Source organism: Oncorhynchus mykiss, chromosome 17, assembly GCF_013265735.2.
Source record: "Oncorhynchus mykiss isolate Arlee chromosome 17, USDA_OmykA_1.1, whole genome shotgun sequence".
Lineage (NCBI taxonomy): Eukaryota > Metazoa > Chordata > Actinopteri > Salmoniformes > Salmonidae > Oncorhynchus > Oncorhynchus mykiss.
This window is the reverse complement of record NC_048581.1, coordinates 30140840-30167615: the sequence shown is the minus strand read 5'-3', so window position 1 is coordinate 30167615 and position 26776 is coordinate 30140840. Positions and strand designations below refer to the sequence as shown.

The following is a 26776-nucleotide window of genomic DNA, read 5'->3' as shown; positions in this document are numbered from 1 at the left end:
GGGTGTGCCATTTAAGATTGCCTCCGCTTTTCTCACGGCGTTGTCTTTTTGTGCCCCCCCCTCCCCCCACAGAGCAAAGAACCACGCAGCAGGGCCAGGTGTACTTCCTCCACACCCAGACGGGCGTCAGCACATGGCACGACCCTCGAGTGCCCAGGTACACACTGCTATGAACACACACACTCACCTCCATCTCTCTCGGTCTCTCTCTCAATTCAATTTGCTTTATTGACATGAGGTAATAATGTACATTTGCCAAAGCTTACTTTGGAGATTTACAATATTAACATAATTAAAATAATAAAATAAAATAATAATCAATATTGTCAACGGGACAACAACAATAATGAAGGGTCAAAATAGCCATATGTAAAGCAATCTGTCGCTGTCACTCGCTCTCTCTCCTTCACACTGACTAGAAACTTTGACAAGTCTTTTTGGTCTGTCTCCCGGGTCATAAAATGTCTCTTAAGTCCAGGTAGACCTCCATATTTCAGTCTGTTTTCTTCTTGTCCAACTGAATGTATTTCAACTGAAATGTGTCAACTGAAATGTGCATTTAACCCAACCCCTCTGAATCAGAGAGGTGCAGGGGGCTGCCAAACGACATCCATAGCGCCCGAGGAACAAGGGCGGGGGGCTGCCTTGCTCATGGGCAGAACGAAAGATTTTACCTTGTCGGCTCGGGTATTCGATCCAGCAACCTTCCGGTTACTGGCCCAACGCTCTAACCACTAGGCTACCTACCGCCCTGGTTGTGAACCCTGAACCACCTCCACTGAGTATTTCTTGTTCATTGATGCGCTAATACGCACACACACACACACAAGCACACCGATTTATCCCAAATAATGAACTTATCAATGTCTTGGTCTTCAGAGATTCAATATCCTTAAGATTCAACCTTGAATCATGGTCATTTCGCCCAGAACGAGTTACAAACACCCATTATGTAATGAAACAGCTTAGCCAGGCATGTGCAGACTGCTTTAGTGATGAGTCCTTAGTGGACAGTTAATACATCCCACTTCAGGGTTTTAGGTTTCAACAGCAAAGAATGTAGGTCTATGGGGGAGTAGAGACCGATAGGGAGTTTTTGGAATTTATTCAAGTGTTTTCTCAGATGTTTTGCGATCGATCCAACTCTGTTGAGTTGAATTTAGGCATGCCTCTGGGATGTCCTTTTTATACTTGGAAGAAAAGATTTGTTGTGTACTTAGAAAATACAAATTGCACTCAATAATCCTACCTAACTGGTAGAATAAAGACTGCTAACAGTAGTGACTGTGTTTACGATTTGTACTATAATAGCCTGGTTCTTACACTATAAAAGATAATATACTCTCATTAACCTAGATTAATACTCAATAAAGTATAATGATAATAGTAGTAAATACTGTATTATTATGCTCATTGTGTTATACCCTTGTTGTTTTAGCACCCTAGGTTGAGTGAGCGATGGGTTTACGTGGTTATGGTTTAGTTCTCTTCACGGTCTCCTGTGGTCCTATTTTCATGCCCAGGGATCTGAGCAACGTCAACTGTGAGGAGCTGGGTCCTCTGCCGTCGGGCTGGGAGATCCGCAACACGGCCACGGGACGCGTCTACTTTGTGGACCACAACAACCGAACCACGCAGTTCACCGACCCGCGCCTCTCCGCCAACCTCCACCTGGTCCTGAAGTGAGTGCAAACACTGTCACTGTTCAGGCTGTGACCTTTGACTCGAGCTGGGGTCTTTACTTTTTATCTAGTGGTCTACTCAGGGGTCATGCCTTTAGCTGAAAACACTGCGTTTGCTTATTTTCTAGATTACAGTAAATTGGTAGCAAAAATGTTGAGGAAGCGTTCTGCCTGCTGTTAGTGAATCCATCTGCTGTGTGATGGCGTCAGATCTTTTTGTCCCATTTTATATCACTGTTGGTTTGTTGCTCTCTCCCTCTTTTCCTCCCTAGTCCAAACGGCCCTGGTCCAAACGGTTCCCGCGTGGCCATGGAGAGCCAGAGCCAGAACACTAACCTCAGGTAACCCTCCTCCCTATACATACATACATACACGCACGCACACACACACACACACACACACACACACACACACACACACCACACTTCAGGGGTGACAAATAACAACACTGACACACCACTCAACCAGACACGTGTGTGTGTGCAAACTCAGCAACCTTTCACCATACTTATATTCACAAACAGACATCACGACAGCAGCGTAAGACTCAGACTGAAAAAAATGCTAACAACGTGTGACCCTACCAGTGGGCCGTCTGTGTGTGTAGCTTCGCCACTGTTGATTTTCACAGATGCCATTCAGGTTCACTAAACACACTCCTGGCTGTCTGTGCGCAAACAGTCTGTCAGCGCGCTGCCTCAGCTGAACCTCAGGTATGCCATGAAAGGCCTCTGGGCTGGATCTGGGGTTAGGGCTGGAGCCATTCCACTACTGAGGAAACTCAATGTAATGTGGATCAGATGCTGCTAGGCTAGTCCTCACTCTGCAGTAAGCCAGCAGGTGTGTGTGTGTTGTGCGGGCATGCCGGTACTCCCCCCCCCCCCGAGCAGCTGATCAAACACCAGCCGTGCGCCCCAGTGGAACAGTCCAGTTACCACGCTATTACCCACGCTGCTTTGCACATAGTAAGGTGGACACAGAGGGAGCTGGTGAAGGGCAGTAGCTAAACCCAGTTGGGAACGAGGTAAATCTAAGCTATGATATAGGGAGCTTGAATTTCTTGTCTTGCATAAAGAATGTGTCATTTTTATTTTAGTAAGAAAACATTTTTTTCATAAGAATTCTCAGTTGAAACCTTGCAATAACAGCGACTGGCACGAGACGCATGTTTGTGAAATCAACATCTGGTCATTCGGCACAAATAGTATCCATATGTGTCAAAATGGCCCCCGGTAGTGGAGCTAGCTTTGTGAGTTTGGTGTTTGGTATTTTATTAGGATCCCCATTAGCTGTTGCAAAAGCAGCAGCTAATCTTCCTGGGGTCCACACCAAACATGAAACATAATACAGATTGACATAATACAGAACATCATTAGACAAGAACAACTCAAGGACAGAACTACATACATTTTTAAAAAGGCACATGTAGCCTACATATCAATGCATACACACAAACTATCTAGGTCAAATAGGGGAGAGGCATTGTGCCACAAGGGTTGCTTTATCTGTTTTTTGAAACCAGGTTTGCTGTTTATTTGAGCAATATGAGATGGAAGGAAGTTCTATGCAATAAGGACTCTATATAATTATGTAAGTTTCCTTGAATTTGCTCTGGATTTGGGGACTATGAAAAGACCCCTGGTGGCATGTCTGGTGGGATAAGTGTGTGTGTCAGAGCTGTGTGTAAGTTGACTATGTAAACAATTTGGGATTTTCAACACAATGTTTCTTATAAAAAGAAGTGATGCAGTCCGTCTCTCCTCAACTCATAGCCAAGAGAGACTGGCATGCATAGTATTAATATTAGCCCTCAGATTACAATTTAAGAGCAAAATGTGCCGTTCTGTTCTGGGCCAGCTGCGGCTTAACTAGGTCTGTCCTTGCAGCACTGGACCACACGACTGGACAATAATCAAGATTAGACAAAACTAGAACTTGCTTTTTGGAGTGTGGTGTCAAAAAAGCAGAGCATCTCTTTATTATGGCTAGACCTCTCCCCATCTTTGCAACCATTGAATCTGTATGTTTTGACCATGACAGTTTACAATCTAAGGCAATGCCAAGTAATTTAGTCTCAACTTGTTCAACAGCCACATACCAGATTCTGCTGAGGTCTAGCAGTTAAAGAATGATTTGTACCAAATACAATGCTCTTAGTTTTTAGAGATGTTCAGGGCCAGTTTATTACTGGCCACCCATTCTAAAACAGACTGCAATTGTTTAAGGGTTTCAGTGACTTCATTAGCTGTGGTTGCTGATGTGTGTATGGTTTTATCATCAGAATACATGGACACACATGCTTTGTTTAATGCCAGTGGTAGGTCATTGGTAAAAATAGAAAAGAGTAGAGGGCCTAGAGAGCTGCCCTGCAGCACACCACACTTTACATGTTTGAGAGACGCTTCCATTAAAGAAAACCCTTTGAGTTCTATTAGATAGATGGCTCTGAATCCACGATATGGCAGAGGTTGAAAAGCCATAGCACTTAAGTTTTCTCAACAACAGGTTATGGTCAATAATATCAAAGGCTGCACTGAAATCTAAGAGTACAGCTCCCACAATCTTCTTATCAATTTCTTTCAACCAATCATCAGTCATTTGTGTCAGTGCAGTACATGTTGAGTGCCCTTCTCTATAAGCATGCTGAAAGTCTGTTGTTAATTTGTTTACTGAGAAATAGCATTGTATTTGGTCAAACACAATTTTTCCCCAACAGTTTGCTAAAAGCTGGCAGCAAGCTTATAGGTCTGCTGTTACGCTGGTGCACAACACAGTCTTATTCCCTTTTGAGGGCAAGATTTGCAACACTCTGAAAGAAGCTGCTTTTGAACACTTGGAATGTGGGTTTTTTTCCACAGATGAGGGAAAAGTAAAGCAATGCAAACCAAAGTAATATACTCACACACTGTTGACTTGCATAATATACATTTGGTGGCAGCAGTCGGATCCAATAGTGTCTTATTTAATTGGCTGTGTATAGGCCTTTCTTGTACCTAGAAGTGTGTTACACCACTAGCCACTACTATATCGTATTCTAGTGTTTTAGTGCTGTTTAGTATTTTTACAAAAGACTGTTAGAGAGCGGTCTGTATAGCTGTGTAAGTAGATACGAGTATGGTTTTAAGCACCTGTGTGCGTGTTAGTGTGTGTGTGTGTTTGTGCTGAGCACAGGTGTGTGTGTTACTATTCTCCTCAGATGGCAGTTAGTCAAGAGCCAATTGTGTGTCTCCCTGGAATTTAACCCCCAGACTACTTGTGTACACTCCATTTAAACAAGGCTACAATTCGGCAACATTTCTTCCACCACCTCAGTCAGCACACTTCTATGAAGACAACATTTTCTTTATTTTATTGCTTTGTTGTCACTCGCACAATCATGTTTTATTGGGTATTAAAGGCACTTAAAGGCACTTAAAGGCACAGAACACGGACATCTTGTTTGATTGCTGACTGGTTCTCAGCCGGAACTATAAACAGTCCGTACTGACTGACGACAGGCAAGTAAACAGGCAAAGTGAGACCAGATGATGCAGCTGATGTGTCTGATGGAGATGTTCACACTGTCTGGGGAGGAGAGTGAGCTATCTGGGGCTGGGAGGGTGGACAAAGTGTGTGTGTGAATCATGTTTATGAATTGAGTGTGTGTGTTTGCACAATTATGTGTTTATGATTGTGTGTGCGTGTGTCACCCCCTCCAAACATTGAGGGCTCCCCTGGCTCCAGTAACACCCCTACTGGCCCATCCCAGAAAGCTCTGCTCGAAGCTGCTGGAAAACATATTAGCTAGCTAGCCTAGCGGTGCTGCAGCCAGGCCTGGCCTGCCATCAGCATCACATCTGTCTTCGATCAGCCCCAGGATTTCAGAATATTTCACCCAACAACCGCCATGGCCCACGCTTGATAAATGTTTTTTGCCGGGATTCCTCAGGCCATTTAAGTTTGTCAGAGAGGACATGCTGTTGATGATGAGCTCACGATAAGTGTTACCTCGCTGTAAGAGACAGTGTGGTGACAGTATGCTGTGTTGCATTGTGTGACCTTTAGATAAAAAGAACGGTACGGAGCCCATACTTAATGGTGCTTTGGTAGGAAAAAAGTTGTCACACTTTACAGGGTTGAAAATAAGATGGAAAAGGAATTCAATGCATAGTTGTATACCAGAGCGAGGTAGAGATTTAGAGAATGAGAGAGCGAAAGACAAAGGAGGATGTGGAAGGAGAGGAATGTGAGATATCCGCCAAAGTGCAGACTACTGTTCTGCAATGAGGTTCCTCTCTTCTCACTCTTCTTCTCCTCTCTTCTCTCTCCCGCCCTCCTTCTCTCTGCTTCGCTCTCTCTTGCTCTCTCTCTCTTGCTCTCTCTCTTGCGCTCTCTCTCTTGCGCTCTCTCTCTTGCGCTCTCTCTCTTGCGCTCTCCCTCGCATGCTCTCTCCTGCGCTCTCCCTCGCGTGCTCTCTCCTGCTCGCTCTCTCCTTCGATCTCGCTCTCTCCTTTGCGCTCTCTCGCCCTCTCCTTTGCGCTCTCTCGCTCTCTCTTTTGCGCTCTCTAGCTGTCTCTTTTGCGCTCTCTCACTCTCTCCTTCGCGCTCTCTCGCTCACTCCTTCGCTCTCTCCTTCGCGCTCTCTCGCTCTCTCCTTTGCGCTCTCTCCTTCGCGCTCTCTCCTTCGCGCTCTCTCCTTCGCGCTCTCTCGCTCTCTCCTTCGCGCTCTCTCGCTCTCTCCTTCGCGCTCTCTCGCTCTCCTTCACGCTCTCTCGCTCTCCTTCACGCTCTCTCGCTCTCCTTCACGCTCTCTCGCTCTCCTTCTCGCTCTCTCCTTCACTCTCCTTTTTGCTCTCTCCTTCACTCTCCTTCTCGCTCTCTCCTTCACTCTCCTTCTCGCTCTCTCCTTCACTCTCCTTCGCGCTCTCTCCTTCGCGCTCTCTCGCTCTCTCCTTCGCGCTCTCTCGCTCTCTCCTTCGCGCTCTCTCGCTCTCTCCTTCGCGCTCTCTCGCTCTCTCCTTCGCGCTCTCTCCTTCGCGCTCTCTCGCTCTCTCCTTCGCTCTCTCGCTCTCTCCTTCGCTCTCGCTCTCTCCTTCGCTCTCGCTCTCTCCTTCGCGCTCTCTCCTTCGCTCTCGCTCTCTTCTTCGCTCTCTCCTTCGCTCTTGCTCTCTCCTTCGCTCTCTCGCTCTCTTCTTCGCGCTCTCTCGCTCTCTCCTTCGCGCTCTCTCGCTCTCTCCTTCGCGCTCTCTCGCTCTCTCCTTCGCGCTCTCTCGCTCTCTCCTTCGCGCTCTCTCGCTCTCCTTCGCGCTCTCTCCTTCGCTCTCTCGCTCTCCTTCGCGCTCTCGCTCTCTCCTTCGCTCTCACTCTTTCCTTCGCTCTCGCTCTCTCCTTCGCTCTCGCTCTCTCGCTCTCTCCTTCGCGCTCTCTCTCTCTCTCGCTCTCCTTCGCTCTCTCCTTCGCGCTCTCTCGCTCTCTCCTTCGCGCTCTCTCGCTTTCTCCTTCGCGCTCTCTCGCTCTCTCCTTCGCGCTCTCTCGCTCTCTCCTTCGCGCTCTTTCGCTCTCTCCTTCGCGCTCTCTCGCTCTCTCCTTCTCGCTCTCTCCTTCTCGCTCTCTCCTTCGCGCTCTTTCGCTCTCTCCTTCGCTCTCTTGCTCTCTCCTTCGCGCTCTCTCGCTCTCTCCTTCGACCTCTCTCGCTCTCTCCTTCGACCTCTCTCGCTCTCTCCTTCGCGCTCTCTCGCTCTCTCCTTCGCGCTCTCTCGCTCTCTCCTTCGACCTCTCTCTCGCTCTCTCCTTCGCGCTCTCTCGCTCTCTACTTCGCGCTCTCTCGCTCTCTACTTCGCGCTCTCTCGCTCTCTACTTCGCGCTCTCTCCTTCACGTTCTCTCACTCTCTCCTTCGCGCTCTCTCCTTTGCGCTCTCTCCTTCGCGCTCTCTCGCTCTCTCCTTTGCGCTCTCTCCTTTGCGCTCTCTCGCTCTCTCCTTCGCGCTCTCTCTCCTGTAGTGGAGAGAGAAGGAGAGGAGTAGAATAGTAAGGGGAAGAATTACATGTGATTTGTGAGAGAGGTGTGATTGGATGTGGAGGAAAGAGAGAGGAAGTAAATGAAAGAGTAATGGAGAAGAGTAGAAAGATGGAGAGATGAATTCATTTGAATCCGATAATCATAGAGACTGTGAGAAGACAGACTAGCCCACTGCTAGTGGTTTGGTGGTCGGCGGGATAGAAAAATAATCGCTAGAATAGAGAGAAAATGAATGAATTTGTATGATCGGGTAGAGTGGCATTTACCTGCTGTTCTGTCAACGCAGCACCGACCGGTTTATATTTGACTGGCTGGTAGCTGGTTCCAAGACTGCTAGACATGTCTCTCACATCCACATTACTGTGGTATGCACTCAGCCACACGGTCTGTCTCACATGTATGTTCCTGACTAAACTTCTATATTTCTGCAGCATTACGTCAATGCCTGCGTTATATTTATCAAGCGAGTCGTTTATATTTGGTGTGCAATGGGGAGTCGAACTTACCTGGTGAAATGAAGGTCAGCAAATGAATAAAATAACTGTCTTTGTAAGCGATCTTTTATATGTTTTAAGTTTTGTGTTTTGTTTGTATCACAGTGTGTGGCATATAGACACCTTTTTATGTCACTTAAATTCTGTAAACGTCATATCTGTAAACAGAGCGCAATGTTGTCAAGGCCTTTGGATGGGTCTTTATGTATTTTTAGTCTGTCATGTTTTGTTTGTGTCTTTGTGGCTTATAGGCATATTTTATGTAGCCTAAATACTATAAACATCCTGTCTGTAAGCAGAGTGTTATTGTCAGTGTCTATGGGGGCTCTGTGTGAGTGTGAGTGTGAGACAGGGAGGCAGCCCCAGGCTTGTGAAAGCTACCTTTGTGGTGCTAGGGTAGTGATTGGCTGACATCCTATTCCCTATATAGTGCAATACTTCCCTTGTCTTCCCTTAGGGAGAACTTGGCCATCCCTTCCCATCCACTGCCAATGGGAATGTCTCCCCTCCTTTCCGGAGCCAGGGGAGATGATTGGTGATTGAGGGTTGAGCTCCAGCGCCACAAACACACACTCCTTTGTGGGAAGTAGTCAGCACGGCAGTGCCGCTCGGACGACCCTTGGCGGGCCTTCTCCCCACAGTTCAGGCGAAGTGTAAAGGGCCAGGGAGAGGGAGGTTCTACCTAGGTAGTACTTCCAGCGCCCGGCTCAATAAAGGAGCTTTTGATTCGCTGGGACCTCGGTACCAAACCTGTGCCAACTTCATGATAGTGACCGCTTTAGTCCAGTGAATCCTGTTCTGGCGTCGCTCGCTCTCTCCTCGCCTTGTTCTTCTAGCTTGGAATAACAATAATACTCCTAGATTGAATTTGAAAGTTTGTCTTTCTACCCGGATAGTCGTATTTCATGGAGGCTCGTCACAGAAAGGAACCCTCGACTCTTTCCCCTTGTGTGTCTCCGCGCCAGAGTGACTTTCGACTGAGCCGCACTTGTACTTCTATATTTACAGTTAGAAATATGCCGAGGTCATTCCGAATCGGGAACCCGAGACTGCTAACTGTACCGAAATTTATTTTTAATTACCCTGCGCGCCCTCGACGAAAACGCTCAAATTATGTTTTATTATATGGTTCAAGGGCTTCCCAACCCGAGCCAAGAGAAACTCATTCTATTTTGTTTAAGGACCTCTTTTCCGTGTGTGTGTGTGTTCCTAGTGGTTTTCAGCCCTGCGAGCCGAGCCTTACCCTCACTTTGACATGGAAGGGCCTCGACACTGCCAATAAAATAAATACCAGCTGACTTGATTATACAGGGATACGGACTGGCGGAACACTGGGCCTGTTTTACTTTGGAGAACGCCAAATATAACACGCTTTTTCTTTTTTCCACCCCTGAAGAATGAGGGTGTGTGTGTGAGAGTGTGGGTGTTTGGGTGGCTATGTTCTGTTCTGCCTGTGGCCTCCCCTCTCAGACACAGGTTTAAAGAACTTCCTCTCTGTGAACCACCATTGTTTGGCCGCAACTGTACTGCTACTGCACAGTAGGTTCTTTTATTAGGGACTCCGTCTTCTGTACAGTACTGTCCTGTTGGAAACTCTGGCCCTTTTTTTTGGGGGGGGGGGGTGAATTGTGTTTTTACGAGGCCCACCCAGGCATGTAACCATCCCATACGGGCATAGATTGACGTGGGTACAGAGCCAGGGCTGCGGTGGCCCCAGCCGCGGTTAGCCAGGGGCAGGGTGGCAGAGGGCACCGACGAAGGCGCCAGTTTCACTTTGAAGGCACTATGAGGCTTTAAAGGAGAAGCAGAGGTGTCTTACAAAGCGAAGGCTGCCTATTTAATTAGTCTGCCAGCACCTAAAATGAGAAGGAAGGAGAGAATGAGGTGGTGGAGGGCAAAAGGCACAGACAGACCACAACTCCCTCTCTACCATGAGCTGAGATTTATGTACTTTTAACCCCGTATTCTCCACAAACAATACTCAAGCGAGAGAAAGATGGTGTTAATCATTTCATTCCATGTGTTACAATTGTCTTGTTTGATTTCATATTGCAGTCTTGTACTGTTTAACATTGAGCATTTCTGCTGGTCTCCCTCCCCAGTAGTCGTCAGTCGAACCAGTTGAAGGAGCAGCAGCCCCCACCGCAGGTCCCGGCGTTGTCCCCGGCCCAGCTCCCCGAGGAGGCCGAGTGCCTCACCGTGCCCAAGTACAAGAGGGACCTGGTCCAGAAGCTCAAGATCCTCCGACAGGAGCTGTCCAATCAGCAGCCCCAGGCAGGACACTGTCGCATCGAGGTCTGCCGTGAGGAGATCTTTGAGGTAAACTGAGGGACCCTGTGTGAAAACTCTGTCCAAGTGTGTGTGATTGATGGCTTCATTTATACTGTATCGTAATGGATTGCATTTGCATGTATATAGGTAGTGCTTTACGTTGAGAGGCGTAACTCACTATCCACCACAAATCAAGTGTACATTTTAAAGTAGGCTACACACACCTTCCTAATATTGATGTGCAGACTTTGTCATGGAAAGAGCAGGTGCTCTTAATGTTTTGTACAACACTAATGCATACATGGAAAAATGACACATGCAATAGTACTGTGCATGCTCATAAAACCCAAACAAGCGCTTTATACTGAAAATATATACAGTGGGGAGAACAAGTATTTGATACACTGCCGATTTTGCAGGTTTTGCAAAAATCCAGAAAATCACATTGTATGACTTTTAAGTAATGAATTTGCATTTTATTGTATGACATAAGTATTTGATACATCAGAAAAGCAGAACTTAATATTTGGTACAGAAACCTTTGTTTGCAATTACATAGATCATACGTTTCCTGTAGTTCACACTGCAGCAGGGATTTTGGCCCACTCCTCCATACAGATCTTCTCCAGATCCTTCAGGTTTCGGGGCTGTCGCTGGGCAATACGGACTTTCAGCTCCCTCCAAAGATTTTCTATTGGGTTCAGGTCTGGAAACTGGCTAGGCCACTCCAGGACCTTGAGATGCTTCTTTACAGAGCCACTCCTTAGTTTCCCTGGCTGTGTGTTTCGGGTCGTTGTCATGCTGGAAGACCCAGCCACAACCCATCTTCAATGCTCTTACTGAGGGAAGTAGGTTGTTTGCCAAGATCTCGCGATACATGGCCCCATCCATCCTCCCCTCAATACGGTGCAGTCGTCCTGTCCCCTTTGCAGAAAAGCATCCCCAAATAATGATGTTTCCACCTCCATGCTTCACGGTTGGGATGGTGTTCTTGGGATTGTACTCATCCTTCTTCTTCCTCCAAACATGGCGAGTGGAGTTTAGACCAAAAAGCTCTATTTTTGTCTCATCAGTCCACATGACCTTCTCCTATTCCTCCTCTGGATCATCCAGATGGTCAATGGCAAACTTCAGACGGGCCTGGACATGCGCTGGCTTGAGCAGGGGGACCTTGTGTGCGCTGCAGGATTTTAATCCATGACGGCGTAGTGTGTTACTAATGGTTTTCTTTGAGACTGTGGTCCCAGCTCTCTTCAGGTCATTGACCAGGTCCTGCCATGTAGTTCTGGGCTGATCCCTCACCTTCCTCATGATCATTGATGCCCCACGAGGTGAGATCTTGCATGGAGCCCCAGACTGAGGGTGATTGACCGTCATCTTGAACTTCTTCCATTTTCTAATAATTGTTGCCTTCTCACCAAGCTGCTTGCCTATTGTCCTGTAGCCCATCCCAGCCTTGTGCAGGTCTACAATTTTATCCCTGATGGCCTTACACAGCTCTCTGGTCTTGGCCATTGTGGAGAGGTTGGAGTCTGTTTGATTGAGTGTGTGGACAGGTGTCTTTTATACAGGTAACGAGTAGAGAACAGGAGGAATTCCTAAAGAAAAACTAACATGTCTGTGAGAGCTGGAATTCTTACTGGTTGGTAGGTGATCAAATACTTATGTCATGCAATAAAATGCAAATTAATTACTTAAAAATCATACAATGTGATTTTTCTGGATTTTTGTTTTAGATTCCGTCTCTCACAGTTGAAGGGTACCTATGATAAAAAATTACAGACCTCTACATGCTTTGTAAATAGGAAAACCTTCAAAATCGTCAGTGTATCAAATACTTGTTCTCCCCACTGTATAAACATACTTTAACACACTCTGTTACAAGTTTACAAATATGCACACCCGTACGATTTATAGGTGGCTTTGCATCCATTTACAGTCTGCAATAAAATGCCTACGAGAACTGAGCGGTAATACCCCCAAATTCGTTACGATTCGCCGTAAAAACCAAAGTGAAAAAGGCCCCTTCAAACACCACAGTTTCCTCTTTCCTTCTCCTCCTCCAATCATCTGTTCTTCCACGGCAAGGCATTCTTTCAGGATGATTTCAGCAGCTAAAAGTAGGGGGAAGGAGGAGAGAGGGGGGGGGGCGGAGGACATCTTTCGGCGGTACAATTTGAGCAAAGAAAAAAAGATGACTTCATCCTCGGTACGTGACAGCAAGGGGGGAAACGATCTGCGAGAAAGCAGAGCGAGCGCGTGTGTGTGTGTGTGCCTGTGATTGACTCTAGTTTTCAACAGGGACTGATGGCACTGTTCGCCGCTGACCAGTGCACTGTAATTTCCTAACTAATAACCCTTGCTTCACTCTCCTGCTTCTCCTCGAGCCTGCTTCCCGTGCTTTGCTGCGTTCATATTTGCAACACTCCTCACAAGCTCTGTGCTGTGGTGGCAGGAGTTTGTTTTTGATGGCAGCCCTCCTGAGTTACTCTGGACCCTGATAGAGAAAATAGGGAGCGAGAGAAAAGGCCCTTACGTAATGTAAAGGGAGCTAGTGCACATGAAGCCCACTCACACATACACTCTCTTGCCCAGGCACAGATGTCATGGTGTTGGTGCTGCTGGTTTCTCCCAGGCACCACTAGGTCCTAGTCTACCAGGAGAGTGAGAGACCGAGAAAGAGGAGAGGTGTGCAGCGCTGTCAAACAGTTCTGGATGGTGAATTGACTAATCTGAGGGAGTATTATGACAATGGTAAATTGTTGACCGCATATTGTTGTACTCTCTGCCCCACTTTAAAAAAACAGACTTTACGTGATCAGTGGTGGAATTCGGATCCGGAACATTGTAATCCACTGTTGCTCTTATTGCTGCATAAAACAACAAGCGCTGTTTAGAACAGAAAGTGTGATTGAGGGTCAAGTTGAATGGCCTGCAGGTTGGCACATCTTAAGATTAGGGGTGTATTCCTTAATGCAAAGCGTAGCAATGTTTTGCAACAAAAACAAGAGTTTCTATTGGACTGGCTCAGGTAGGTTCCTCGCCGTTTGGTTCCTAGTGAATACACCCAAGGTTAACATACCCCATGCTCTTGTTTGTTGTGTTGCAGGAGTCGTACCGCCAGGTGATGAAGATGCGTCCCAAGGACCTGTGGAAGAGACTGATGGTCAAGTTCAGAGGAGAGGAGGGCCTGGACTACGGAGGAGTGGCCAGGTACTGCAGTCATCCACACCTCCAGGCTTAAACACTGTTTAATAAAACCATGAGGTCAACCAAAAAGATGCCTTTTCAAAATATTTTATTTTCCTCATAGGACAGAAGTCCAGAAAGAAACAACCACTGTGGAAATTCACATTCAAAAAGCTTGATACATCAAACAGAATATTTTGGTGGGCATGTGGCCACATGCAACCCCCCAAAAATGTTGTTTTTATTATGCCGGTGTCACGTGACTAACAAGATGTCTGTCTGTCATATAGGGAGTGGCTGTACCTGCTGTCCCATGAGATGTTGAACCCCTACTACGGCCTGTTCCAGTACTCCAGAGACGACATCTACACCCTGCAGATCAACCCAGACAGCGCCGTCAACCCGGTGAGAGAGAGAAATAGAGGAATCAATAGATACATAGAGAGACACATAATAACAGAGTGGAGGAAGGAGAACGAACCACAAACAGAATTCCTAAGAGATGGAGGTTCTTGTAAACTGAAGGTGGAGAAGTAGACATGGGGAGAATCTCAATTACGTTTTCTTGATTCCTTGTGTCCTCTCACCACCACCTCAAGCCCATTGGATGAGAAAGTCAAAGGGGGGGGGACTTCAGTATAATAATGATGATAAGCTACATTTATATCATGCTTTTTTCTACAACCCAATAGTGACCACACTCGCACATGTCAATAACCAAAAAATATGCATCGATGGCCAACCTCAAAACTCATCTCTCTTTTCCTTTCCTCCAGGAGCACCTGTCCTACTTCCACTTTGTGGGCCGTATCATGGGCATGGCTGTGTTCCACGGCCACTATATAGACGGGGGCTTCACCCTGCCCTTCTACAAACAGCTGCTGGGGAAACCCATCACCCTGGACGACATGGAGTCAGTGGACCCGGACCTCCACAACAGCCTGGTCTGGATCCTGTGAGTAGGAGACACCGACACGTACAGGGGCTCTAACGCGTGACCACTTTGGTCGCATATGCTCCTAAATATTATGCTGTGCGACTTTGGATTTTAAATTTGGGAGCACCAGTTTGCCTTGAAGGGAAAAAAAACACTGGCAGATGATAATTGTTGTAATGATTAGGCTTCACTGTACCACTGTTTCCGAGTGCCCTGGAGAAAATAAATGGTTATTGTCTCTAGCGCAAACTGTTCAAAAGCTGTGACCCACATTACCAGCTCTCTGTTTTTCCATCTATTGCTCATTTGGTGCTGCAGATGGAAGCATCTCCAGTGACGGGACGTGTTTTCCGGCTCATAAACCGTGGGTCGTTCTAAAACGACTTGTTCAGTCATGTTACCTCATTAGCTAGCTAGTTAACTTTACCAGTATGTCCAAACATTTGGGGGCACAGAAAGAATGGGAAAGGGATAGCTTCTTCTGGGGATCAATGATCGTAGCAATGAATGAATGAATGATTTGCATGCTGTCACTCAGAACGTCACTGACATTCTTAGAGAGACAGTGTACAGTTTTCCATGTAATGCATCTGTTAGAAACGGTCCTTTTTTACGCAATATAAAAACCTGATATTCTACACATTACTTTATCATTTCAATGACTGGGATTTATATCAACATTTTAGCTTTGATAATAAACAAATAGCTTTACGGGGTTACATGTTAGTTTCAAGGGCACAACGTGCTTCAAAACTAGCCAGAATTCATATAGGTCCAATACAGGCTGCACCAGAGTCCAAAAGTGGCGAGCTACAACACTCCAGCCGACTCTTGGCATTGCGCATGGTGATCTTAGGCTTGTGTGTGGCTGCTCTGCCGTGGAAACCCGTTTCACGAAGCTCCCGACGAACAGTGCTGACGTTGACGTTGCTTCCAGAGGCAGTTTGGAACTCGGTAGTGACAGACGATTGTTACACTCTGTGTGCTTCAGCACTCTTTGGTCCTGCACTGTGAGCTTGTTGCTCCTAGACGTTTCCACTTCACAATAACAGCACTTACAGTTGACCCAGGCAGCTCTAGCAGGGCAGAAATTTGACAAACTGACTTGTTGGAAAGGTGGCATCCATTACGGTGCCACGTTGAATGTCACTGAGCTCTTCAGTAATGCCATTCTACTGCCAATGTCTGTCTATGGAGATTGCACGGCTGTTTGCTCGATTTTATACACCTGTCAGCAACTGGTGTGGCTGAATCCACAATTTGAATGGGTGTCCTTATACTTTTGTATATATAGTGTATAGCCCTGGACACGTACAGTGTTGATACACACACAGATGCATACATATACAGATGCTTGTACACAGACACAATTATACACAATTGAACACCCGGAGACATACATACTGTACAAGCACAGCCACACATATTAATACACACAGGATAGCATGTGTAATGTTGGCCTTTGCACGTGTGGATGCTGTATACAAAATACAAACACCAACCTTGAGCTGACATGTTGGCTGTTCTGTATCCATGAAATGCGACTAAAACAACAACCCCCATGAACCAACTACTCTCCCGTCAACACTAGGCGCCCTCTGTTGACAAGGTAGCCTAAAACGTCCGACTACTAACTAACATTTCCGTCTTCTCCCCGTTCCAGGGACAATGACATCACGGGGGTGCTGGACCATACGTTCTGTGTGGAGCACAATGCCTACGGAGAGATCATCCAGCACGAACTGAAGCCCAATGGCAAGACTGTCTCTGTCTCCGAGGACACCAAGAAGGAGTATGTCAGGTACGGAGGAGGAGACCGCCGCCTGGGTCCCACGCACGCGCATACACACCCAGCCAACACGATACACACACCCGGCCGACACGATACACACACCCAGCCAACACGATACACACACCCGGCCGACACGATACACACACCCGGCCGACACGATACACACACCCGGCCGACACAATACACACACCCGGCCGACACGATACACACACTCGGCCGACACGATACACACACCTGGCCGACACGATACACACACCCAACCGACACAATACACACACCCGGCCGACACGATACACACACCCGGCCGACACGATACACCCGGCCGACACGATACACACACCCGGCCGACACGATACGCACACACACCCGGCCGACACGATACGCACACACACGCGGCCGACACGATACGCACACACACGCGGCCGACACGATACGCACACACACGCGGCCGACACGATACGCACACACACGCGGCCGACACGATACGCACACACACACAGGGCCGACACGATACGCACACACACACACACACACACACACACACAGGGCCGACACGATACACACACACGGCCGACACGATACACACACACACGGCCGACACGATACACACACACACACACGGCCGACACGATACACACACACATACACACGTACGATACACACACACACGTCCGACACGATACGCACACACAGGGCCGATACGCACACACACACACACACACAGGGCCGACACGATATGCACACACACACACACACACACAGGGCCGACACGATACGCACACACACACACACACAGGTCCGACACAATACATGCACACACACACAGGTCCGACACGATACGCACAAACACACACACAGGTCCGACACGATACACACACACACAGGACCGACACGATCCACACACACACGGCCGACACAATCCACACACACACAGGTCCGACACGATACACACACACAGGTCCGACACGATACACACACCCGGCCGACACGATACACACACCCGGCCGACACGATACGCACACACACCCGGCCGACACGATACGCACACACACCCGGCCGACACGATACGCACACACACCCGGCCGACACGATACGCACACACACCCGGCCAACACGATACGCACACACACCCGGCCGACACGATACGCACACACACCCGGCCGACACGATACGCACACACACCCGGCCGACACGATACGCACACACACCCGGCCGACACGATACGCACACACACGTGGCCGACACGATACACACACGCACACACACGCGGCCGACACGATACGCGCACACATGCGGCCGACACGATACGCGCACACACCCGGCCGACACGATACGCGCACACACGCGGCCGACACGATACGCACACACACGCGGCCGACACGATACGCACACACACGCGGCCGACACGATACGCACACACACGCGGCCGACACGATACGCACACACACGCGGCCGACACGATACGCACACACACACAGGGCCGACACGATACGCACACACACACACACACACACACACAGGGCCGACACGATACACACACACACACACGGCCGACACGATACACACACACACGGCCGACACGATACACACACACACACACGGCCGACACGATACACACACACATACACACGTACGATACACACACACACGTCCGACACGATACGCACACACAGGGCCGATACGCACACACACACACACACACAGGGCCGACACGATACGCACACACACACACACACAGAGGGCCGACACGATACGCACACACACACACACAGGTCCGACACAATACATGCACACACACACAGGTCCGACACGATACGCACAAACACACACACAGGTCCGACACGATACACACACACACAGGACCGACACGATCCACACACACACGGCCGACACAATCCACACACACACAGGTCCGACACGATACACACACACAGGTCCGACACGATACACACACCCGGCCGACACGATACACACACCCGGCCGACACGATACACACACCCGGCCGACACGATACGCACACACACCCGGCCGACACGATACGCGCACACACCCGGCCGACACGATACGCACACACACCCGGCCGACACGATACGCACACACACCCGGCCGACACGATACGCACACACACCCGGCCGACACGATACGCACACACACGTGGCCGACACGATACGCACACACACGTGGCCGACACGATACACACACGCACACACACGCGGCCGACACGATACGCACACACACGCGGCCGACACAATACGCACACACACGCGGCCGACACGATACGCGCACACACGCGGCCGACACAATACGCACACACACGCGGCCGACACGATACGCACACACACGCGGCCGACACGATATGCATACACACACACACACAGGGCCAACACAATACACACACACACGGCCGACACGATACACACACACATACACACGTACGATACACACACGTCCGACACGATACACACACACACAGCCGACACGATACACACACACATACACACGTACGATACACACACGTCCGACACGATACACACACACAGGGCCGATACGCACACACACACACACACAGGGCCGACACGATACGCACACACACAGGTCCGACACGATACGCACAAACACACACACAGGTCCGACACGATACACACACACAGGTCCGACACGATACACACACACACGGCCGACACGATACACACACACACGACCGACACGATACACACACACACGCGGCCGACACGATACACACACACACGGCCGACACGATACACACACACACACACACGTACGATACACACACACACACACGTCCGACACGGTACACACAAACACACACGTCCGACACGATACACACACGTCCAACACGATACACGGCCGACACGATACACACACACTCGGCCGACACGATACACACGTCTCAAGTATACACCTGAAGCATACCTTGTGACGTCGTTCCTCTGACAACCAATGGGGTTCATTTTTTAAATTTGATTTGATTGAACCTTCACTTATCCAGGTTGTTCTCATTGTGATACAATCTATTTTTCAAGAGCGACCTGGTCCAACCAAGACAGCAGCTGCATGCCAGCCAGTTAGCAGCACAGGAGTCTCTTCCCCCATCCGTAACGGAAGTTACATCTGTCTGGGACGTAGGGGATATGAGGAACCAAATCTGAATTTGGTTCTGTCTACCCAAGATTACCAGCACAGCAAAAGGACTTATCCCCCAGTCCTGGTTTTGGTTGAACTGCTGTGGGGGTTTCACATGTTGCAATGTTGTATGGACTTATACTGACTTAAGTCTACCTTCTCTCTCTCTATAGGCTGTATGTGAACTGGAGGTTCCTCCACGGCATCGAGGCTCAGTTCCTGGCCCTGCAGAAGGGCTTCAACGAGGTCATCCCACAGCACCTGCTCAAGTCCTTTGACGAGAAGGAACTAGAGGTATGTAGACAGTGGCATATAACATGGTTTGGGAAAGAAATGATTCACTTACTGGAAACATGACATTTCTCAAGAGCATACATATTTGTGTTGGTATGGGGGGTGGGAGGTTCCCAAGATGAATCTGAGACCTTGTGATGTACTTTTTAAATGAAATGAAAGGTGACAGCTACCATACTATTTCCCATGAATATGCACCCCTTCAAACCATCTAATCAACTATTTTCTTCCCTCTCCTCCCTACCCCAGTTGATAGTGTGTGGCCTGGGGAAGATCGACATAGCAGACTGGAAGAGCAACACGCGCCTGAAGCACTGCACCACGGACAGCAACGTGGTCAAGTGGTTCTGGAAGGCCGTGGAGTCCTACGACGAGGAGAGGAGGGCCAGACTGCTGCAGTTTGTTACCGGGTCATCTAGAGTCCCACTGCAGGGATTCAAGGCTTTACAAGGTAAAGAGATGGAGGTGGGGGCTGGAGAAAGGGTGGTGTGTTTACAGTGCTTTCAGAAAGTGTTCATACCCCTTGACGTATTCCGCATTTTGTTGCTACAGCTTGAATTCAAAATTGATTAAATTACATTTTTCTTCACACCCATCTACACACAATACCCCATAATGACAAAGTGAAAAGATGTTTTTAGAAATGTTTGCTAAGTTATGGAAAAGGAAATAGCTCATTTACTTAAGTATTCACACCCCTGAGTCAATACTTTTTGGAGGCATCTTTGGCAGCAATTATAGCTGTGAGTCTTTCTGGGTATGTCTCTAAGAGTTTTACACACCTGGATTGTACAATACTTTTTACATTATTATTTTTTCAATCCTTCAAGCTCTGTGAAGTTGGTTTTTGATCATTGCTAGACAGTCATTTTCAGGTCTTGCCATTAGATTTTAAAGCCGATTTAAGTAAGAACTGTTTCTAGGCCACTCAGGAACATTCAATGTCTTCTTGGTAAGCCACTCCAGTGTAGATTTGGCCTTGTTTTAGGTTATTGTCCAGCTGAAAGGTGAGTTCATCTCCCGGTATCTGGTAGGAAGCAAACTGAACCAGGTTTTCCTCTAGCATCTTGCCTGTGCATCGGCAAGACTCCCTAGTCCTTGCTGATTACAAGTATACCCATAACATGATGCAGCCACCACCATTCTTGAAAATGTGAAGTGGTATTCAGAGATGTTGGATTTGCCCCAAACATAACGCTATGTAATCAGGACATAAAGTTAATTTCTTTGCCACATTTTTTGCAGTTTTACTTTAGTGCCTTATTGAAAACAGGATGCATGTTTTGGAATATTTTTATTCTATACAGGCTTCTTCCTTTTCACTCTGTCAATTAGGTTAGTATTGTGGAGTAGCTGCAATGTTGTTGATCCATCCTCAGTTTTCTCCATTGGCCTCATGGTGAAATCCCTGAGCGGTTTCCTTCCTCCTCGGCAACTGAGTTAGGAAGAACGCCTGTATCTTTGTAATGACTGGGCCATTGTGGAGAGGTTGGAGTCTGTTTGATTGAGTGTGTGGACAGGTGTCTTTTATACAGATAACGAGTTCAAACAGGTGCAGTTAATACAGGTAATGAGTGGAGAACAGGAGGGCTTCTTAAAGAAAAACTAACAGGTCTGTGAGAGCCGGAATTCTTACTGGTTGGTAGGTGATCAAATACTTATGTCATGCAATAAAATGCTAATTAATTTCTTAAAAATCATACAATGTGATTTTCTGGATTTTTGTTTTAGATTCCGTCTCTCAAAGTTGAAGTGTACCCATGATAAAAATTACAGACCTCTACATGCTTTGTAAGTAGGAAAACCTGCAAAATCGGCAGTGTATCAAATAATTGTTCTCCCCACTGTATGTGTGGGGTACAGAGATGAGGTAGTCATTCAAACATCATCCATGCAACATATTATGTATGACTTAAGCACATTTTTACACCTGAACTTATTTAGGCTTGCCATAACAAAGGGGCTGAATACTTATTGAATCAAGATATTTCAGCTTCAATATTTTATTAATTAATGTTAAAAAATCCTCTGACATTATGGGGTATTGTGTGTAGGCCAGTTACACAAAGTTCAGGCTGTAACAACAAAATGTGTCAAAAGTCAAGGGGTGTGAATTCTTTCTGAAGTCACTGGAAGTGTCATTAGCTTTTAAAACAATTCAATCTCTTTTCTTTTATTATATTTTGGAGCAGAGTGAGACTATCGCTCCACTACCCTACCAATTGTACCTGCAGTGAATAGGATTCTTCATCGATTGTTTTCATAATTTATCTGCAGATTATCGCCATAAAGGCTACTGCTATGCAAGTTAGGAAGCCAAATGAACGGCTCAGTAAGCCTGTGCTCTAGCACTTGGTGGCTGCATATGAAACACACGAAAGAAAATAAATGAATGTGCCCAGAAACAATAGGCTAAGTGGGTTTCGACTCATCGTTACCACATTTATATGGGACGTGCAAATTGACTCATAGACGATGAGAGCATCAGGCGCGCTCCCTCTGTGTAAAGAAATGTGACTGCAACCACAGTGTACACAACACAGACACCCAGGTACCGGGAGGCGGAACAGACAGCAGATTATCAAACGAGCAGGCTTTCTTGTCATTGCTCACTTTGTGACTGACAGGCACTTGTCCTATCAATAGATTGCTAGAATATCTTTTTAATACATTTTCTGTCTTGCGAATTGTAAACAACAAAAATAAGTAGCTTAAATCATTTAAGTGGGAAAAAGTACCGGGCTGAAAGTGAGTTTAACTGGTTATATAGTCTCTCAGACTGCCTGAGTTGACCCCGCGTTCATGACAGTGTCGTGGTCGACCAGTGGGTTTAGTTAAATCCAGACAGACAGGAAGCCCTGGGGGAACAGAAGACCTCAGAGTGCAGCTGTGTGTGTTTCTGAGTGTGCGTGTTGGAGAGTTGATCTTTCTGTTCAAGCCGTGCGTGTGCCCGTGAGTGTCTGTCTGTGTATGTGTGCGCCTGCCTGTGTCTGAGGCCAACCCAGCTGGCTTTCTGAACGAAAATATACAGTATATAAAATATACACCCAGTGTTGCGTTAAAACAGCAGCCATGTTTGTTCACGTTCTAAACACTGAGTTCAACTGTCCTGAACTGTCTGTCTGTGTGTAGAGAAATATAATGATGGACAGCCTGAGAATTTATGCTGACTCTTTTTCTCTCTCTCTGTGTGTGTGTGTGTGTGTGTGTGTGTGTGTGTGACCCTCCAGGTGCCGCGGGGCCCAGGCTGTTCACCATCCACCAGATCGATGCCAACACCAACAATCTACCCAAAGCCCACACCTGGTGAGTACAATTAAAGTACCACTGCTCCACTTCGACACACAGATACACACTGCTACAAGACTGCTTCTCCACACATTTAACCTTTTTATACAGGTTAGTCAATTAACAACATATTCTTAATTACAATGACCTGTCAATGAGGCGAAGACATGCTGTGAAAAGGGTTACCAATCCCCCAACTCATATGATATTACCGGTTTTAAATGCATGTCCAAATCCAATGTTTTGTATGGAGAACAGTTTAAAGATAGAATTATTGTAATGTTTGTTGGCGTCAATTCATCCCGTGAGGGATGGCTCGCTAACTGGTGATTTGACACGAGAATGAAATGTCATTCATTCATCGATAGGGACAGTTATAAAGGTGCTTCAAAACTGTCCACTCAAGCAAAAAATGTACTCCTCTCTCTTCCAAACTCTTTCTCTGCCCTTTCCCTCTCTGTCCCCCTTTCCCTCTGTCCAGCTTTAACCGGATTGACGTTCCCGCCTACGAGCACTATGACAAGCTGTACGACAAGCTGCTGACAGCCATCGAGGAGACATGTGGCTTTGCGGTGGAATGAGTGACACATCAGTGGGGAAGTGTGTGTGTGTGTGTGTCAGCGTGTGTGTATTTTGTAAGGTCAGCTCAGCAAGACTATAGACTCTGCTGTCACCACGGGAACCCTGCAACATTCAGGCACGCCCATGAGGATTGTGACCACACCCCTTTCTGCCCAGTCCCCCAGGACAATATGGAGACCGACTGAGAGGCAGACCACACGGGAACACTCCTCTCTCACCGCATTCTTTTTTAGAAATATCACTTCCTTTTTCAGCTGCTACAGACGAGTGACGATTACTTACCTTGAAACCCTGCGAGAATGCCAGCTTTTATTTTGTTTTTTTGTTTTCTTTTTGTAAGTTTGTATGTCATAACGGTGAAATCCACAGAACAACCAGTTTTGTGTTGGACCAGGAGTTTTTCCTAACCGAAGAAAACTCTGGTCCCTAGTATGTGCGTTCCGTGAAAGCACATTTCTTTTGTTGTGGGTCGTCTGGTGCGATCGAATACCAAGGTCCAGACTGCAACGAGAGTCTTTTAAAGAAGTTATTGTTGGCTTTGGTCTGGGAGAGAGAAATATGAAGGTCCACGCTGAGTAGATGACTAGGGCCGGTGACTAGGGGGGGGGGGGGGGGGTTCCTGACCATGAGCTAACCAGAAGAAACTAGGTCTTACTGATGACCAATACCGTCCCACACAGCTAACTTGCCACCTCTTGACATCAAAATGGTGCTAACCTGAACACCTAACCCCGTCCAGCTACACAGAGTAGACCTGTTGCGCTTTGGTGAGTTGAACTTAATGCTAAACACCACTATAGCACACTGTACCTAATAAATCACAACATTGAAATTCCTTATCAAACCCTCAAAGTGCGTCGTTGTCTAGAGAGTGGGAACTCTGTCCCAGGGACCAGGCTAGTTGAAAGCAATTCAAGGAAGATGTCGGTGTTTTCAAAGTGACATCCAACCTAAGATGGCAGGATGTTTTTTCCCCCCGTTGCCACTCTAGAGCACTTTACAAACTGAAGGGCGACAAAGGACGTGCTTTCTTCATATTAAGTTAAAATGAATATTCCACATTTTATTCCAACCATACAGCATTCAACGGAAATATACAGATACAAAAAAAGTATATCAACCTGTAATTTTGAGTATATATGTGTACAAATACATACCTATTTTGTATATGGCTTGTTCCTCTTTCTATTAATTTACTTGCTAGCATGTTGGTGTTATCACAGACCTCTGTATTCTCAGGTGAAGTCATCTTTCTTTGTGAGGCTGACCTGTGAAAGGGGGGGGAGTATCTTCTGGTTATGGAAGCCGTTGTCAGGTCAAACCCGTGACCCTCTCCTTGAATGAGAGCTGAGTGCATAACCTTTTGGCCACTAAGAGACTGAGGTTGGGACTAGAGCGCTCTCCCTACTAGAGGTTTTTGTCTAAAAGGGATACAGCTTTTGTCAAAATGGACGTTTCGTAGGTTTAGGAGAATTAACGTAGCAGGTTATGAGAATTAGGTTAAGGTTAGGGTTTGCTGAAATGCATAGAAAAATCACCGTTTGACATGCTGTATACCATCTAGACATGACCCTAATAGAGCCTCTACCACAACCCTTGCATGAATGGACTTTTTTTTAAACAATATTTATTTGCTATTATTTTGTCCCTTCTGAGCAAAATGTGTGTTGACATGAGAAAAAATTCTGTTGAATGTTTTTTTGATTTTATGCTGCCTGTTTAATAGCAATGGACGTGGACTATGACCATGGACTGTATTCACCTGCGTACATGCAAAATAAAATAGACCCAGTCCAGTGTGTTCAAAGGTAAAGCAGATTCTCTTCAGATAGACAATGATCAAGTATCCTGAAATTGTGCTTTTGTACAGTATAAGATATTGTTAATGTGGTGGATCACAAGCAACCTTTTTTTAATTTTACAGAAAATGAATAAAATGCATAAAACAACCAGACATTTTTGCACACGCAGACTTGTGATTTTCGTTATAATCAGCAACTTCCATCTATTTACTAAATAGTTAATGGACTGATTGACTTTTTATGTAGATATATACGCGTATAGATATGCACACATAAAGCTCATATGTCATATGCACACATACAGTACTGTTTTCTGCTATCTACGTCTAACCATAATTGACTTTCACTCAGTCTTATGAGGTGGAGTTGTTTCTGGATAATAGATGGGACAATATGGACGGTTGCTTCTCGTAGCATGCTTTGCCAGCCGTTGCCCTGTGACTCTTAGTCGCTGACCGGTGCAATTTCTCACATGGTGTAAAACCCACTTTCCTTTATTCTATGTGTATGGAAGTATTGTGTGTGTAAATTAGTTTTCTTCTGATTAAATTTGCTAAACTTTTGTCTGAAATGTTAACATGTTTTTATTTCTCATTTTTCAGTCTGTTGTATTTATTAGTGTGTTCATAGTTTTTTCACATCAGCTGCTCTGTGAGCTTCAACTGACACTGTAAATAAGAAAAATAAAAGCGGAAATTATAAACCTCTTGTACCCTTGCAGAAAACAAGCAATAAACTCTGCTGTTTGAAACTCACAGCATAATGTTTTATAGAATGAAGTATGTTTTTTTTCTTTCCTAGGTCTCATAAAATGGGAATTGGTAAGACAAGTTGCACACAATTTGAGCGTCAGTTATTTACCATGTAGGCTCTCAATTTCAAAATCATTCTCATCTCCCATGATTTGAAAATACTTGACAGATGAAAACAATGGAGTGGAAGGTCTTTAAGATGGCTTTCACTAGGGCTCATTTCCCAAAAGCATCATGAACTTCACATGCTTTTGGGAAACTGGGCCCTGTCAGTTCAGACCGGTGCACTGTACCAGGGACCGATCAGCTACCAGTGTGGTCCCTGGAACAAGTGGCCTTGACAAGTGATGTTCTCACACCGACAAATCTGTTCATATAGGGGAAACTTAGACTTGAGTAAAATGAACTTTATTCCTATTTTAATGCACTTTTCTTTCTAATCTTGAACTTAAGCATGGGGGAAATGCCAGTGACAGCAAGGTAGGTGATTTTTTTAAAATGGAGGTGTGACTGCTTATGTCTAGACACTCCATATTCTGACCTTGACCTAA

The 26776-nt window shown here is 46.7% G+C and overlaps 1 protein-coding gene across 4 annotated transcripts in view; it reads left to right on the top strand.

Annotated features, from left to right (window-relative positions):
* The window catches only part of LOC110493680 (E3 ubiquitin-protein ligase SMURF2), a 78398-nt gene extending 52153 nt beyond the window's left edge, over positions 1-26245 (top strand). For 2 of the 4 annotated variants that reach the window (XM_021568085.2, XM_021568087.2), the window contains exons 9-20: positions 73-157; positions 1524-1682; positions 1955-2023; positions 10280-10493; positions 13555-13658; positions 13925-14039; positions 14411-14589; positions 16235-16372; positions 19681-19801; positions 20051-20252; positions 23032-23107; positions 23571-26245. In XM_021568085.2, coding sequence (XP_021423760.2) covers positions 73-157; positions 1524-1682; positions 1955-2023; positions 10280-10493; positions 13555-13658; positions 13925-14039; positions 14411-14589; positions 16235-16372; positions 19681-19801; positions 20051-20252; positions 23032-23107; positions 23571-23670 — 1562 coding nt within the window. In that variant the 3' untranslated portion in view covers positions 23671-26245. Of the gene's footprint in view, positions 1-72; positions 158-1523; positions 1683-1954; positions 2024-10276; positions 10494-13554; positions 13659-13924; positions 14040-14410; positions 14590-16234; positions 16373-19680; positions 19802-20050; positions 20253-23031; positions 23108-23570 lie in introns of all 4 variants that reach the window. The other 2 variants (XM_021568084.2, XM_021568086.2) reach the window with 1 other exon arrangement.
* The last annotated feature ends 531 nt before the right edge of the window (positions 26246-26776 follow it).